The sequence below is a fragment of the Xenopus tropicalis genome, chromosome 5, assembly GCF_000004195.4.
Source record: "Xenopus tropicalis strain Nigerian chromosome 5, UCB_Xtro_10.0, whole genome shotgun sequence".
Lineage (NCBI taxonomy): Eukaryota > Metazoa > Chordata > Amphibia > Anura > Pipidae > Xenopus > Xenopus tropicalis.
This window is the reverse complement of record NC_030681.2, coordinates 18,905,227-18,920,741: the sequence shown is the minus strand read 5'-3', so window position 1 is coordinate 18,920,741 and position 15,515 is coordinate 18,905,227. Positions and strand designations below refer to the sequence as shown.

The window sequence follows — 15,515 nt, the reverse complement described above, 5'->3', positions numbered from 1 at the left end:
TTCACAATAATAACAAATATAAGAAAATGTATATAACTACTCCAAATAAGTAAGAGGGTGACTACAAATCTTCTCACATCCATGGAAAGAAATTAAAAATAAAAATTGGTTAACCTGCCCATAATATCAGACAGTGTCCCTGTCTCCCTTCTACTGGTTTCTGGTGGATTCTAATGCTATACATCTTTAATACTGGCAAGCAAAGCTAAGTGAAAAAGTCAAAAGAAGATACCAAAGGAAGGTAAGTAAAGCCTAGGCGTGTCAAGAAAGTGTGATATACACGTCCTCTTATTTAAATTCAGTTAAACTGTTCATGTTATAAGCCTACAGCATCTGCTGGATAAGGGTGAAGACACACGGAGTTACTAGTAGCAGCTACTTGTTGTGGCTACTAAGATAAACAATGCTGATCATTTACTGATAATTGTCTCTACATGTGTTTTAGCAGAGGCAATTCTCAGTACTGTCTATCGCAGGGTATTTTCTGGTGTTTAGTAGCCGTGAAAAAGTAGCTGCTACTAGTAGCTCCGTGTGTCTTCACCCTAAGATCTACAAACATGTACCGGCCATGTCTGGTCATGTATATGTAGTCATTCTGCATAGCCACAGATGGAAAGGGGTTCATATATCTGAATATAAAAAATAAAAACTATTTCTTACCTGCTTGACACAAGCCGGTCTTTAAATATTTCTTCATTTTGGGGTCTTCTTATTATATCAGAAACATCTGTAAAAATCTAGTTAAGAATTGCATTTTCCAGCTCTCGGATACCCATTTACTTTACACGTCCTTTTCTAAGCCCCGTCGGTTTGGAAATCGAAGGATCACATAATTGCTACCGACTATTCACTCAATATTAGCAATGCGTGAATAAAAATAGTACGTATTGAGGTATAAATAGGAAAAGAACGGGTATTTTATTGCCAAATATCATTTTCCAAAATGAAATCAATGTAGCTACACGGCGTTAGCCTTTTCAGCAAAATGCCACCTGCAATTTTTAGCTTATACAGAGAGATTGATGCAATAGGGTTATTTTTTTTTTTTCCCTTATTCGATGTATGCCAAGAATAGAATTGTGCTCAGTAATGCCAACAAAATGCTTTCTTTGTACTCAAACAATTTGCAATACAAAGACAAATCTAAAGAAACATAACATATTTCTTTACAAATAATGAATAAAAGTGCAAGTCTTGCTTGTAGCAGGCCCACCAGTCTAGCAAATCTCGAGTACTTAAGTCGGCTCTAGTGGGTCTACATAAATAAATCCCCAGTATTGCAGCAAACATATCCAGTTTTTTTGTCTGTAGGCACTGAAAGACTGAAATGAATTATCATTTAATTAATCTCATTAAATTATATAATTGCTGCTCAGGTTTTATCTGCTGTATTGTATGCATTCATGAAACATGTATTTAAGCAGAAGAATCTTATTTACAAAATGTACAGCTTCATACTAAACATAGTTACATAGTTACATAGGGTTGAAAAAAGACCAGTGTCCATCAAGTTCAACCCATCCAAGTAAACCCAGCACACTTAACCCACACCTACCAATCTATACACTCACATACATACATGATTTACATTTATTGAAAAACATCTAAGCTCAACATGCAACAGGCCAAAACACATTAGAGCAAGCATATTTGTAATACTCTATAGAAGTACAGGTTATGGGATCTGTTATCCAGAAACCCATTATCCAGAGAACACCAAATTGCAGAATGGTCATCTCCCACAGACTCCATTTTAATAAAATGGTTTCCTTTTAAAGTAGCAATAAAACAGTACCTTGTACTTGATCCCAACTGAGATATAATTACCCCTTATTGGGGGCAGAACAGCCCTATTGGGTTTATTTAATGGTTAAATGATTCCCTTTTCTCTGGAATAATAAAACAGTATCTGTACTTGATCCCAACTAAGATATAATTACCCCTTATTGGGGGCAGAACAGCCCTATTGGGTTTATTTAATGGTTAAATGATTCCCTTTTCTCTGGAATAATAAAACAGTATCTGTACTTGATCCCAACTAAGATATAATTACCCCTTATTGGGGGCAAAACAATTTAATGTTTAAATTATTTTTTTAGTAGATTTAAGGTATGGATACCCAAATTACGTAAAGATCCGTCATCCAGAAAACCTCAGGTCCTGATCATTCTGGATAACAGGTTCCATGTCTGTACTATATTTGGTTTTGACATTTTAAATTGTATTTTGAGCCTTAGATTGTTGTCGAGTAGGTTATTTTAGCAGAACCAGTCAAATTCAATAAAACTAATGGGGTGACAATAAACTAAAGCTGCTGTCTATGGTTATATTAAATCAACCGTTTGAAGAGAAAAAAATGCTAGTTTAGAGGCCAAATCTACATGCTATTGTACTATTGTGAGTATGGGTTTAGGAGGGCATGGTGTCAAAAGGATGATCCCAAAAAACAGTAACGGTATAAAATATATTTTCTTCTTTAATATCTTTTTTAATATCGCTTCAATATATGTCAAAAACCTCTCTCATACTATCCTATTTAAATATTCACTGACTGATTTGTCTTTTTAGGGCTCTGGCACACGGGGGAGATTAGTTGCCCGCGACAAAACTCCCTGTTCGCGGGCAACTAATCTCCCCGAGTTGCCATGACCCGCCATCCCGCCGGCGAACATGTAAGTCGCCGGCGGGATGGCACACGCGGCAGCGCGATTTCCCGAAATCCCCAAAAAAGACTCGCGAAATCGCGCCGCCGCGTCTGCCATCCCGCCGGCGACTTACATGTTCGCCGGTGGGATGGCAGGGGTCGGCAACTCGGGGAGATTAGTCGCCCGCGAACAGGGAGTTTTACCGCGGGTGACTAATCTCCCTGTGTGCCAGAGCCCTTTATTTGTAATGATTAGACAGTGTCCTGTAGTTGATACATCCAGGTTACAATCCAAGATATTCCATGTGTAATGATTTAGTAGCCTTAAGCCATGGTGCTCTATGCACAGATTCCTTATTGGGGAAACCCCAAGCCTATAGATTCTATAATATAGAAACCAGAATTGGGGCAGAAGAGTGCCCTAAATTCCTTCATTAGCCAATGAGTTACACTAGGGTTTCTATTCACAGCCACTATGGCTTCCAATGAGACAATTCCACATGCAACTTCCATAGAATCAAAGTGGATACTAAGTAGAATCATGGATAATTATAAGTACTTTAGCATGATTAGAATGCATAATCATGGGCAGGGCACAGACCACATGGACCAAATGGTAAGTTAAGAAATATATTTTACATTGGCTCATGTAAAGCGTATAATGTGCTTTTATTGCATGAATCTCTGAATTATATTAAATGATATCAGAGATGAGTTTGGTGGCAACAAGCATTTAATATGTCACGCAATCTTATTGCAAAACAAAAACCAAACAAAATGATGACATAGTAGACAGTGGCTCGCAAGCAACATGTTGCTCACCAACCCATTGGGTTTTGCTCTCAGTGGCCTCAAAGCAGGGGCATATTTTTTAATTCCAGGCAAGTTTTGGAGGCACAAAAACCAGGTGTATTGCCAAACAGAGCCTCCTGTAGGCTGCCAGTCCATGTAGAGCCTACCAATAGCCAATCACGACCTATAATTGGCACCCCCAGGAAGTTTTTGCATGCCTGTGTTGCTCTCTTTACATTTGGATTTGGCTCAGGGGTAAAAAAAAAAAAAAAAGGTTGGGGGACCACTGTTATAGAGGATGTGATCTCAAACTTCACTTCCTTCCTTTTGCCAGAGGTTTCCAGAACATAAGGTAGGCCAACTAGGAGGCCATAAACCAATGGAAGGAAGTCCCATTCTGAAGCCTAGCCTTAATAAAGTTAAGGTGGCATATACAAATTGTGAACCACAGAAGGGTGCTTAAACCCAAAAAGTTTAGAAATGGATCTGTTGGGGGTATCAATTTGAGGGCGTTAAAAATCTGAGCTTGAATTATAGTAAAGGTCCATCAGTTCCCATCCTGAGGCCAGTTCAGGTGAGAATTATGGATGGAAGTTTATTTACTATCTTTAATATCCTTTTAACTAAAACAGGGTAATGGTTATACTAAAGGTTCTGTTGAGGTTCAGTTAAACAGGGCCTGATGGCTATTTAGGGTGAGTTTTACATGAGTACATACAGGTATTGGATTCGTTATCCAGAAAGCCACAGATTATGGGAAAGTCGTCTCCCATAGACTCCATTTTAATCAAATAATTAAAAATATTAAAAATGGATTCCTTTTTCTCTGTAATAATAAAACTGTACCTTCTGTTTGATCCCAACTAAGATATAATGAATCCTTAATGGAGGCAGAATAACCCTATAGGGTTTAATTAATGTTTAAATGATTGTTCAGTGGACTTAAGGTATGGAGATCCAAATTATAACTCTCAAAGATCCTCATCTGGAAAACCCCTAGTTCTTAGCATTCTGCAACCCAGGCTCAATACCTGTATTTACTTCTCTGGAGACTCCTGGAACTATAGCCGATTTACTGTTCCAATCATATTTTCTTAGATATTTAGCATTTTGCCAAAACATCTGAAAACACTAGTTCTATAGTTGTACTTCCAATGCATGTTCAAAAGCTAAAAACCAGAGCAAAAAATAATATTAAAAAGGTAAGTGCTATTAATTATGAATTACAAATGGCTGTTTGTAAATCCAATATCCAGACCATAAAGAATCATTAGTGAGTTTCTACAGGATTTGAGGGGAAGCTAGGGATTTTCATATTACTATTCATTCCTAATATATTGATTAAATCCCAGGTAACATACCAGTCTGTAATAGGCACCATAACCCATACTTCGATTATACATGAACCTAAACACATGGACCACATAATGTCCCTTGTTCCAGGTTTAAGAACTCAAAATCCACTAAAAATGATTAGAGAATTATATTATATGATTGTGTTTACATCAATTTGGATTCATGCAGCTTAGTTACCATCAAGTGCATGGTACAGTTGTGGGACCGGTTATCCAGAATGCTTAGGATGTGGGGTTTTCTGCATAATTTGGATCTCCACACCTTAAGTCTTCTATAAAATGTAATTATTTATTTAAAATGGAGTCCATGGGAGTTGGCCTTCCTGCAATTCAAAGCTTTCTAGATAATGGGTTTCCAGATAACAGATCCCATACCTATACTGTTTTACTATTACAGGTATAGGAACCATTATGCAGCACGCTTGGGACCTGGGGTTTTCCGGATAAGGGATCTTTCGGTAATTTGGATCTCCATATCTTAAGTTATCTAAAAAAATAATTTAAACATTAAATAAACCCAATAGGACTGTTCCAGTAGGGATTACTTGTATCTTAGTTGGCATCAAGTAGAAGGTCCTGTGTTATTATTACAGAGATAAAGGAACTCATTTTTAAAAAATTAGAATGATTTGCTTATAATGGAGTCTATGGGAGATGGCCTTCTAGTTCAGAATTTTCTGGATAATGGATCTGATACCTGTACAGAGAAAAAGCACTTAATTAAAATAAAAAAAAATGCTTAAAATGGACTCTATTGTTATTATATAAATGGCACTGAAGTGTGGACTCCAACAGAGTCCATTTTAAGCATTTTTTTAATTAAGTGCTTTTTCTCTGTACAGGTATGGGATCCATTATCCAGAAGGTTCTGAATTAGAAGGCCATCTCCCATAGACTCCATTATAAGCAAATCATTCTCATTTTTAAAAATGATTTCCTTTTTCTCTGTAATAATAAAACAGTACCTGTACTTGATCCCAACTAAGATATAATTACCCCTTATTGGGGCAGAACAGCCCTATTGGGTTTATTTAATGGTTAAATGATTCCCTTTTCTCTGTAATAATAAAACAGTACCTGTACTTGATCCCAACTAAGATATAATTACCCCTTATTGGGGGCAGAACAGCCCTATTGGGTTTATTTAATGGTTAAATGATTCCCTTTTCTCTGTAATAATAAAACAGTACCTGTACTTGATCCCAACTAAGATATAATTACCCCTTATTGGGGGCAGAACAGCCCTATTGGGTTTATTTCATGGTTAAATGATTCCCTTTTCTCTGTAATAATAAAACAGTACCTGTACTTGATCCCAACTAAGATATAATTACCCCTTATTGGGGGCAGAACAGTCCTATTGGGTTTATTTAATGGTTAAATGATTCCCTTTTCTCTGTAATAATAAAACAGTACCTGTACTTGATCCCAACTAAGATATAATTACCCCTTATTGGGGGCAGAACAGCCCTATTGGGTTTATTTAATGGTTAAATGATTCCCTTTTCTCTGTAATAATAAAACAGTACCTGTACTTGATCCCAACTAAGATATAATTACCCCTTATTGGGGGCAGAACAGCCCTATTGGGTTTATTTCATGGTTAAATGATTCCCTTTTCTCTGTAATAATAAAACAGTATCTGTACTTGGTCCCAACTAAGATATAATTACCCCTTATTGGGGGCAGAACAGCCCTATTGGGTTTATTTCATGGTTAAATGATTCCCTTTTCTCTGTAATAATAAAACAGTACCTTGTATTTGATCCCAACTAAGATATTATTAATCCTTTTTGGAGCCAAAACAATCCTAGTTGGTTTAATTACGGTTTAAATATTTTTTTTTAGGAGATCTGAATTACGGAAAGATCCCTTATCCAAAAAAAACCCAGGTCCCGAGCATTCTGGATAACGGTTCCCATACCTGTACAAACAGAGTGCAAACTACACTGTGATATGTATACATGTACTGTATATATACAATGGTATGTATATATGTCCCAGGAGGATATATGTGAAGCTGTAGACATGAGGTCAAACAGTTGTTAAACTGCAGCCTTTCTCTGGCTTTAACCTGCAGTGAATTTCCTAGGTGTGATTAGCTGCGGTAATTGCCGAGGAATAACAATTTCATCTTCCCCGACAATTCAAGTTAAATGAATAAAGGGCAGAAATGCAAATAGACATCTTCCATTTCCCCTGTTAATCTCCAGCAGCTTCCCTGTAGAAATCAGATCCCGTGCCAGTCGTGCCATTCAGAGCAGCTGCAAATTACTCCTGTTACTGTACAGTTCAATTCTCCGGCAGCCGAGCGGTGTCATAGCAGAAATGTTCCTCGCCCAGGCATAATACCCTTAATAGCAGAAATTAGCAATGAAAAGTACAATTGGCCGGATATTATTCAAATCTGATAGTAAAATTATGCAAATGCGCTTCTAACTCTCAGAAGGAAATATTTTTAGTGGCGGTCACTTTATCCCTATGATTTGGGGTTCTTGCGGGATTGGATTCGACAAGATACACTTGCTGGGCGGCGTTAGCTAAATTGGCAAAGCGCATTGTGTTTCTGCAGTGTTATTCTGGGCACAGCATTGTTTGTTCCAGCCAGGCTTTATTGTCAGAGCTCACACTGTTTATTGTACCAATAAAATGATATCATAATTAGCAATAGCAGACACATTTATGCATTTTATTGCCTTCAGGTTACACAAAGAGGTAGAAATTTGTATTTTAAAACAGGAAATAAGCTTGGTTTAAGGTAGAATCTATAGGGGCCTTATATAGGTACAAGTGCAGTGTGCAATTTGGACCATGTTTTTACCCACAGTGCATTGGTCTTTCCCATAATTCAAATATAATTATAGCTGTACTCTGAATTGCGCCCAACACAATTGCTCCCAAAGCATCACAAGCGAGGCAATTCTGCTTGTGTCTCGGTGCAAAACAGTTGCAAGTTGCATCTAGTGGGGGCTGCATGACTTCTAAAGCATGCATTCAATTTATCTGCACATCCAATTCACTAGGCGCAAGTCTGGCACCCTTATTAATGCAACCCACTGTAGGAACCCTGCAGCTACCGCCAGGTCAAGGGCGGTGGCAGTTCCATGGTTCCCAGCATCAATAGGGGCAGTTACATTTTATACATAAGAAGAGGCACCATGGTAACCAAGTGTGGGAGCATGCTTGGATGCAAGTATCCAGCCCACCAGTAAATCACCAGCTAGGGCTGGGGCTGGAGTTACAAACTTACTGACAATGTAATAGCCAGTAAATTTGTAATATCCTACAAATCCCTCCCATCCCTGACCCTCCCAGCTAACAGACTAATCCTTATAAGGCAAGACCTGTTTATACTCCACCCATTTTACCACCTACCCCACCCATTTCCACCCACTCTGCACATTTCTCCACCCACCCTGCCCATTAGCCCACCCCATGTAACGCCCCCACCTACTACAATGACCCGAAGGCCAGTATAAATGTAAAAAAAAAAAAAAAAAAGTTTGACAGCCCTAATCTCAATGAATTGTATCAATATTGCTCCATAGCACTTATGACCCCTTCTGGCTTTCATATTATTTTTTCTAGTATCTTATCATCACGAGGGGTTACCCTGCCTCCCCATGTTTTCCCTGAACTTCCCAGCATCCCTGGAGGGACATTATGGAAATGTTTGTTTAACCATTACCCTCCCAGCCTCCCTAGCACTTCTATAGCCTCCCTGCCCTCTACAGGCTCCATTTCTTTCTTGCTTGGTAAAATGGATAAGAGCGCCAACCCTGTCCTAGGCCTAAATAATAAGGATACTTTTGATGGCCTTTTCGTTTCCGTCAGTTAATAGGACTTCCTTGACATCGGCAGAAACGGCAACCTGCAGGGAAAAAAGAGCAGAGCGTACGATGAAGCGAATGTGCTTGTCTGGCTGGAAGTGTAGACAGAAGTGACAAGCCTTCAGTATCATGCATCCTCACCTATTCCTCTGTAACAATCTTCAATCTCTTTTTCATTTTATGTCTGCATTATTTTAATCATTCAATCAAATCAGTCAATACTTTTATCATTCCATTTGCGGGAGTCTCTATCTTGCTATCAGTCTCTCCGGTAATTGCATTGTGACAGCGGATGATGTTATTCTGAGAGGCTTTCATTTGCGGCTTTCTGTTTATCTAGTGGAGCCATCATACGAAGCTGTCACTCTGCCTTTCAGCTCGCTTCTGTCTGACTGCCTGATGCCCTTCATATAACTTTGCATTGCAGGCAGATGGCTTTGTGAGGGTAATTTTTTTGTGAGTTTGACATGCTCGCACATTGGGCTGTAACCTCAGCACATTGTATAAACGCGACAGGTTTGTCAAATGCCAATCAGTGTAACAATATGCCTTTATTTGCAGAGACATAAAAACTTGTCTAATGCACTGGGGCTGCCACATAATATCTTCTGAATGCCCGACTCACAAACTAGAGAATGGTGACCGACGTTCCTGAATGGCCCCGTCTCATTCAAAAGAATCTAATTACCGAGAGCTCTGGATCATGTTTGTTGGTGTAATAATGCAGGCAAAACATTAGCAGCTATATCATGGTGCTCCAACTGTGATTCGCCGGGCAATTCCTGTATTTTAGCAAATGGGACTGTAATCGGGGGGGAAGAAAAAAAAAAAAATTGTTTCAACTATGGCAAGATGTAACATACCGGGGACTGGAATGTCACAACAAGAGATATTGACTACACTCAAGGAAAATGTTTCTGCTCTCCGAGGCAACCATAAAATCAATATGATACGATACAAGACAGCCGAGAAGGTCTCTCAAGACAGCAGCTTGACCGCAGCTGAGGCTGTTGACAGTTCTCTGACCCAGCAGTTGGAGGCAGTGGAACATTTTCCCTTTTGTTCCTCCTGCTGAATGGGATTGGGATTGAGAAAAGACCTACCATGAGCCCAGCCAAGCATGTCATGCCACCCCCTAGCTCACACACAGCAAGGTCCCTGCAAAAGAGAAATGCAACATAGGAGTCCATACAAAAGAGAAGAAAATGGGCAGACACATATATGTTACAAGAATAAATTGCCATCTGCAGCAGGGAAAAAAAAAATGAAGTTACCAGGAAGTTAGAGGAACACTACCGGGCGACTGCATGTCGTTGTGCGTTTTAAAAATAATTATGAAAAAGAAAAGTCACAAAGCAGACAGAGCGGTGGGGGTTCCCTCATTAGTGTTTTCTGCAACATAGCCACCGCTGAGCTGAAAAAAATCCTCGAAGGCTCCTTATTTTCCCCCCTTTGTCAATAGCGCTCTCTGTTAAACCTAAACTCGCTAGAGTAACGAAAGATAATTGTGAGCAAAGGATAGCATTGTCAGTCCCATTCCCTGTCCTGCAAACACTTGGACAATGGGCAGTTGTATCCTTATGCAACATTCCAGAATCGGATTTGGGCCAGAATTTCTCTCCAGATAACATTACAGTACAGATGTGGGATCCATTATCTGGAAACCCGTTATCCAGAAAGCTCAGCATTATGGGAAGGCCATCTCCAAAAGATTCCATTTGGATCAAATAATTCATAATTTTAAAAAAGATTTTTCTCTGTAATAATAAAACAGTACCTGTACTTGATCCCAACTAAGATCTAATTACCCCTTATTGGGGCAGAACAGTCCTATTGGGTTTATTTCATGGTTAAATGATTCCCTTTTCTCTGTAATAATAAAACAGTACCTGTACTTGATCCCAACTAAGATATAATTACCCCTTATTGGGGGCAGAACAGCCCTATTGGGTTTATTTAATGGTTAAATGATTCCCTTTTCTCTGTAATAATGAAACAGTACCTGTACTTGATCCCAACTAAGATATAATTACCCCTTATTGGGGGCAGAACAGCCCTATTGGGTTTAATGGTTAAATGATTCCCTTTTCTCTGTAATAATAAAACAGTACCTGTACTTGATCCCAACTAAGATATTATTACCTCTTATTGGGGGCAGAACAGTTTTATTAGGTTTATTTAATGTTTAAATTAAGGTATGGATATACAAACTACAGAAAGCCCCAGGTCCTGGTTCTGGATGATAGGTCCCTGTATCACGTTACAGTAATGCCCCATGCAATTGTCAGTGGCATTGTTGCGTATATTAACTTATACTGTATCTTCAGGCTTTTGAATTCTGCCATACTGCTGAACAATAACCCTACAAAATACAGTATGCCATTGCTATTAGCAATACGCTATTGTTTATTATATGGAGCTCAATGGCTTTAACAGCTGAAGAGCGTTTCCAGCTTGCATGTTATCCTGTCTGACCTTCACAGCATACACTCATTGACTAAAGCCTGACTTGTTTTACCAAAAAAATCAAAGTGGAATGGAATGCCTTAAGTGGAAATCAAAGGACTTTGGAGCTTGGATTTAAGCTTGCTGTGCAATATTAGGACCTGCAGGCTGTTGGAAATTCTATGTCAAGTGCAATAGATTGTCACTTTTCACGTATGGTCTAGGTGAACGTCCCCAAACTCCTTTCACGCTGGGTCAACCAGGGCACCCTGGTCTAGGTGGCTTTGATAGAGCATTTAAGTTGACAAAATAAACACTATGGAGTAGAAATATAAAGTTGTGATATAATCCTTTACCTGAATATATCTTTATGCTTGACACAGTAGTAGGCCATTACCTCTTCAGAAGGCCACACACCTAAAAATGTAAATAGATACCAATATATTAGAAGATTAATAGCAGCAATACATTCTGTTGCATCAACAGGCATATTGGCTATGATTTTTCATTAAATAGGTTTATGTCACTGACAAAGCATATCGTCCTGCACGTTAAAATGAAAGTACTGAAATCCTATTGTAAAGCTACTGGGTAACAAATATGCAATTTTCAAGCTGATAAGGGAACAGAAATTATTTGATTGTTGCCATGGTGGATGGATTAGCATGGGTTATTTCTTATAATAACAATGGAGAACACAGGAAGAGGCCTTGATGCTCATGGAACCAATGGCACAAGACAACCTTGGGAGATTTCTTTGCTATAATGTGATTTATGGCCTTATTTAACTGGTCATGCCTGCAGTGTGCCATACCACCCCTGAATTACTAGGCCATGGCCCAAACAAAGATGTTTGTTGCCAGCCTGCTTGAAAGACAATGGCTGCTTAGGTAAGGCTAAAAATGTAAAGCTGGCCATACATTGAAAGATCTGCTGGTTTGGCAAGGTTGGATTGGAGTGGATCTTTCCCTTGTGGATCACAATGACAGGGCCATCAGGGTGAGATTTTTAAACCTGTCTGATCGATATCTGGCTGATTTTTGGTCAGATATTGGTTGGGTAGGCCCATAACACTGCCCCATGCACGGGCAGACTGAGACTAAAGGAGCTGAAACGGAAGCTAAAATCTGCCCGTGTAAGGCCGCCTTAAGCTGAATCACATTCATAGAAGCTAGGCGGGGAAAGCAACATCAATATGCATTCAGCTCTAAACATATTCAAGAGATAAATCCATAGAGAAAATTTTAATGAAGTACTAGTGGCCCCTTAAATGTTCGTCTAAATTACACATTAGAATGATGAAGACAGTGAGCGTCTTATGACAATTTGTTCTTCAATTTTTTATTTTACTCTTACACTTGAAACGCTGCTTAGTTAAGGTTCATCAACAACATAATAAAATAGAACTAAAAGGTGAAATGCTTAGGTAGTTGGCAGCCTTTAGCTACTCTTGTCTGATAATCTCACATTATTGGGGGACGCCGTGTTAGTCATGAGCCAATACAGTATTTTATGGTTGCCCTGAAGCCAATAGCAGACACACATATAAAAGTTGGGCCAGTAACGTTGAGTGTTGACTTCTCACAAAATCTTCATAAGTTTTGCAAATAATTGTGTTGAACTGGCAAAATTCCCTATTAAACATGGGGCTCATTTATAAACACCTTGGCACTAACCCATACCAACCAATCAGTGAGTTTCTTTTTAGCCAGCAGCAAGTAGAGCAATGAAAGCAAACATCTATTTGGTTGTCATGGGTTACTGCCAACCATAAATCTACCACCAAAAAAGTGCTTCACGCCATGCTCAGTATGCTGAATATTCATCACATTGCCACACCCAGATGAAGCCGTCTTTAATGATTTATGTGCAGACCTCACTATTTATTTTATGGGGGGGGGATAGGGTTAGCGTTGTATGCCAAAATCATTTAAAAAAAAATCCTATCCACCTGTAATAGCACCATGTCAGCTTCCCTCCTCTCTGCAAATTGTATATCACCCCTGTCAGTGCTCACCCCGCCAACATGACGTTGTGTATAGCAGAGGTTGCCCAGCTGGGGGGCTATAAATGGGCAGATAAGATCTAATGGTAAGAACCCACATAGCGAGTTAGTCACCCCTAATAGATCTTTGCTATCGCGGGCAAGCAACTGCTCCGAAAAGGCTTTCCACCGGCAACAATAGAAGTCGCTGTTGGAAAGACCTTTGCGTCTCTTTGGATTACTGAAGCAATGAGACCGGCTTTCCACCGTGGACTTCTATTGTTGCCGGTGGAAAGCCTTTTCAGAGCAGTTGCTTGCCCGCGATAGCAGAGATCTATCATTGGCGAGTAAAGGTGGCCATATACGGGCCGATTGTAGCTGCCGATATCAGTCCTTTGGATTGATTTGGCAGCTTATCGGCCCGTGAAACGACGGCCATACCCGACCGATATCTGGCCTGAAATTGGGCAGATATCGATCGGGCAGGTTAAAAGATTCAGTCGGATCGGGGACCGCATCGGCTCGTTGATGCGGTCCCTGAACAGACTGTGCCATTGCCGCCGTTAGAATTCGATCATTTGGCCCCAGAGCCAAACGATCGAATTAGCCTGGATTCTCCCGATATCGCCCACCCGTAGATGGGGATATCGGGAGAAGATCCGCTCGCTTGGCTCGCAAGTGGATCTTAATATGTATGGGCACCTTAACTTGCTCTGTGGGTTCTTACCCTAAAGGCCTCTAATTGGCAGCCTAAATCTACCCATGTATGGCCACCTTAAGAGGGCCTTAGAGACTTGTTAAACTTAAAGGGCAGGGCTTGTACACAAGTCTAAAAACCATTGGGTAGAGGTATCTAACATGCTATCTGGCAATTTAAAGACAGAAATAGCAAACAATATTAAATAGGCAGCAGGTTTTATATACAGTTTAAAAATCCATTAGTCCAATCTGATACAAGATAAAAAAAAGTCCACGGCTATATATGCTGCTCCGCTCCACTGTCTATTGAAGAACTATCTTTATCCGCTTGGGTGCAGTTTGCTGTGTGATTTCAGCCTATTGACTTTCAGATAGAGATTCTCCTTTCACCACTTGTGTCTCACCACCTGTTATCATTAGATTACACTGCCTGTTGCAAGCTTCTCCCATTTTACTGGCGCTATCTTATTACAAGGTTTCGCCTGCCCTTTATTATTCGGTGTTGGAGTTTAAATTCATGGAGTCCTTCATTGTGTAAATCTACAACCTTGTCACTTACTACATTAACATTTTTACAGCGAAAATGCCTTGGCTTTGCCTTCATTTGTGTCAAACTCCATTCTCTCCACATAGTATTGGCAACCGTTGCTATAATTCTAACCTCACAATGGTTTTTAATCAAAACCAAGAGATGTCACTTAATTGCTTAAGCTATAGGGCTGAGAATGTATGAAAGCTGGGAATTATGAAAAGGTTGAGAAACCAAAGCACGAAAATGCCGCCTGAAATAAAGCATAAGCCAGCTACTCAATTCTAGTATGAAAAAAACACAACCCTTAGCAAAGACTGACCCCATCAAAGCTTGAATTTTGTCACAAATTTTTCAATACTTTCGAAAAAGTTGTTATACTTTTTAGTAAATTAATTTACCAAAATGTTAAAAAGTTGTCAGTTAATTATCTGAATGTGTCTGGCTGCTTTGAGTAATCAACACACATCCCTTTTCTATGGGGTATTAGTCTACAGAGCAGGATTCCAATTAGAAAAAATGGGGGGAATTTACAAAAATGAAAATTTTCCATTTTTTTTTTAAATTTAGAAAAAAAACACAAATAACTGTGAATGAAGGTTTACTTAATTGCAAATTAGCATAGCATATTTATAGAATTGCTTGTGTTAAATTGGACAAAAAAATCTAATACAGGTGTAGAGGACCCATTATCCAGAATGCTCGGGACCAAGGGTATTCCGGATAAAGGGGTCTTTCCGTAATTTGGATCTTCATACCTTAAGTCTACTAAATAAAACATTCATTAAACCCAATAGGGCTGTTCTGCCCCCAATAAGGGGTAATTATATCTTAGTTGGGATCAAGTACAGGTACTGTTTTATTATTACAGAGAAAAGGGAATCATTTAACCATTAAATAAACCCAATAGGGCTGTTCTGCCCCAATAAGGGGTAATTATATCTTAGTTGGGATCAAGTACAGGTACTGTTTTATTATTACAGAGAAAAGGGAATCATTTAACCATTAAATAAACCCAATAGGGCTGTTCTGCCCCCAATAAGGGGTAATTATATCTTAGTTGGGATCAAGTACAGGTACTGTTTTATTATTACAGAGAAAAGGGAATCATTTAACCATTAAATAAACCCAATAGGGCTGTTCTGCCCCCAATAAGGGGTAATTATATCTTAGTTGGGATCAAGTACAGGTACTGTTTTATTATTACAGAGAAAAGGGAATCATTTAACCATTAAAT

General features: G+C 39.2%; 1 protein-coding gene across 1 annotated transcript in view; it reads right to left on the bottom strand.

Annotated features, from left to right (window-relative positions):
* The window catches only part of camkmt (calmodulin-lysine N-methyltransferase), a 237,027-nt gene that overhangs the window by 52,448 nt on the left and 169,064 nt on the right, over positions 1 to 15,515 (bottom strand). Inside the window, 4 exon segments of the mRNA NM_001016430.3 lie at positions 661 to 727; positions 8,599 to 8,662; positions 9,725 to 9,779; positions 11,423 to 11,483. Coding sequence (NP_001016430.2) covers positions 661 to 727; positions 8,599 to 8,662; positions 9,725 to 9,779; positions 11,423 to 11,483 — 247 coding nt within the window.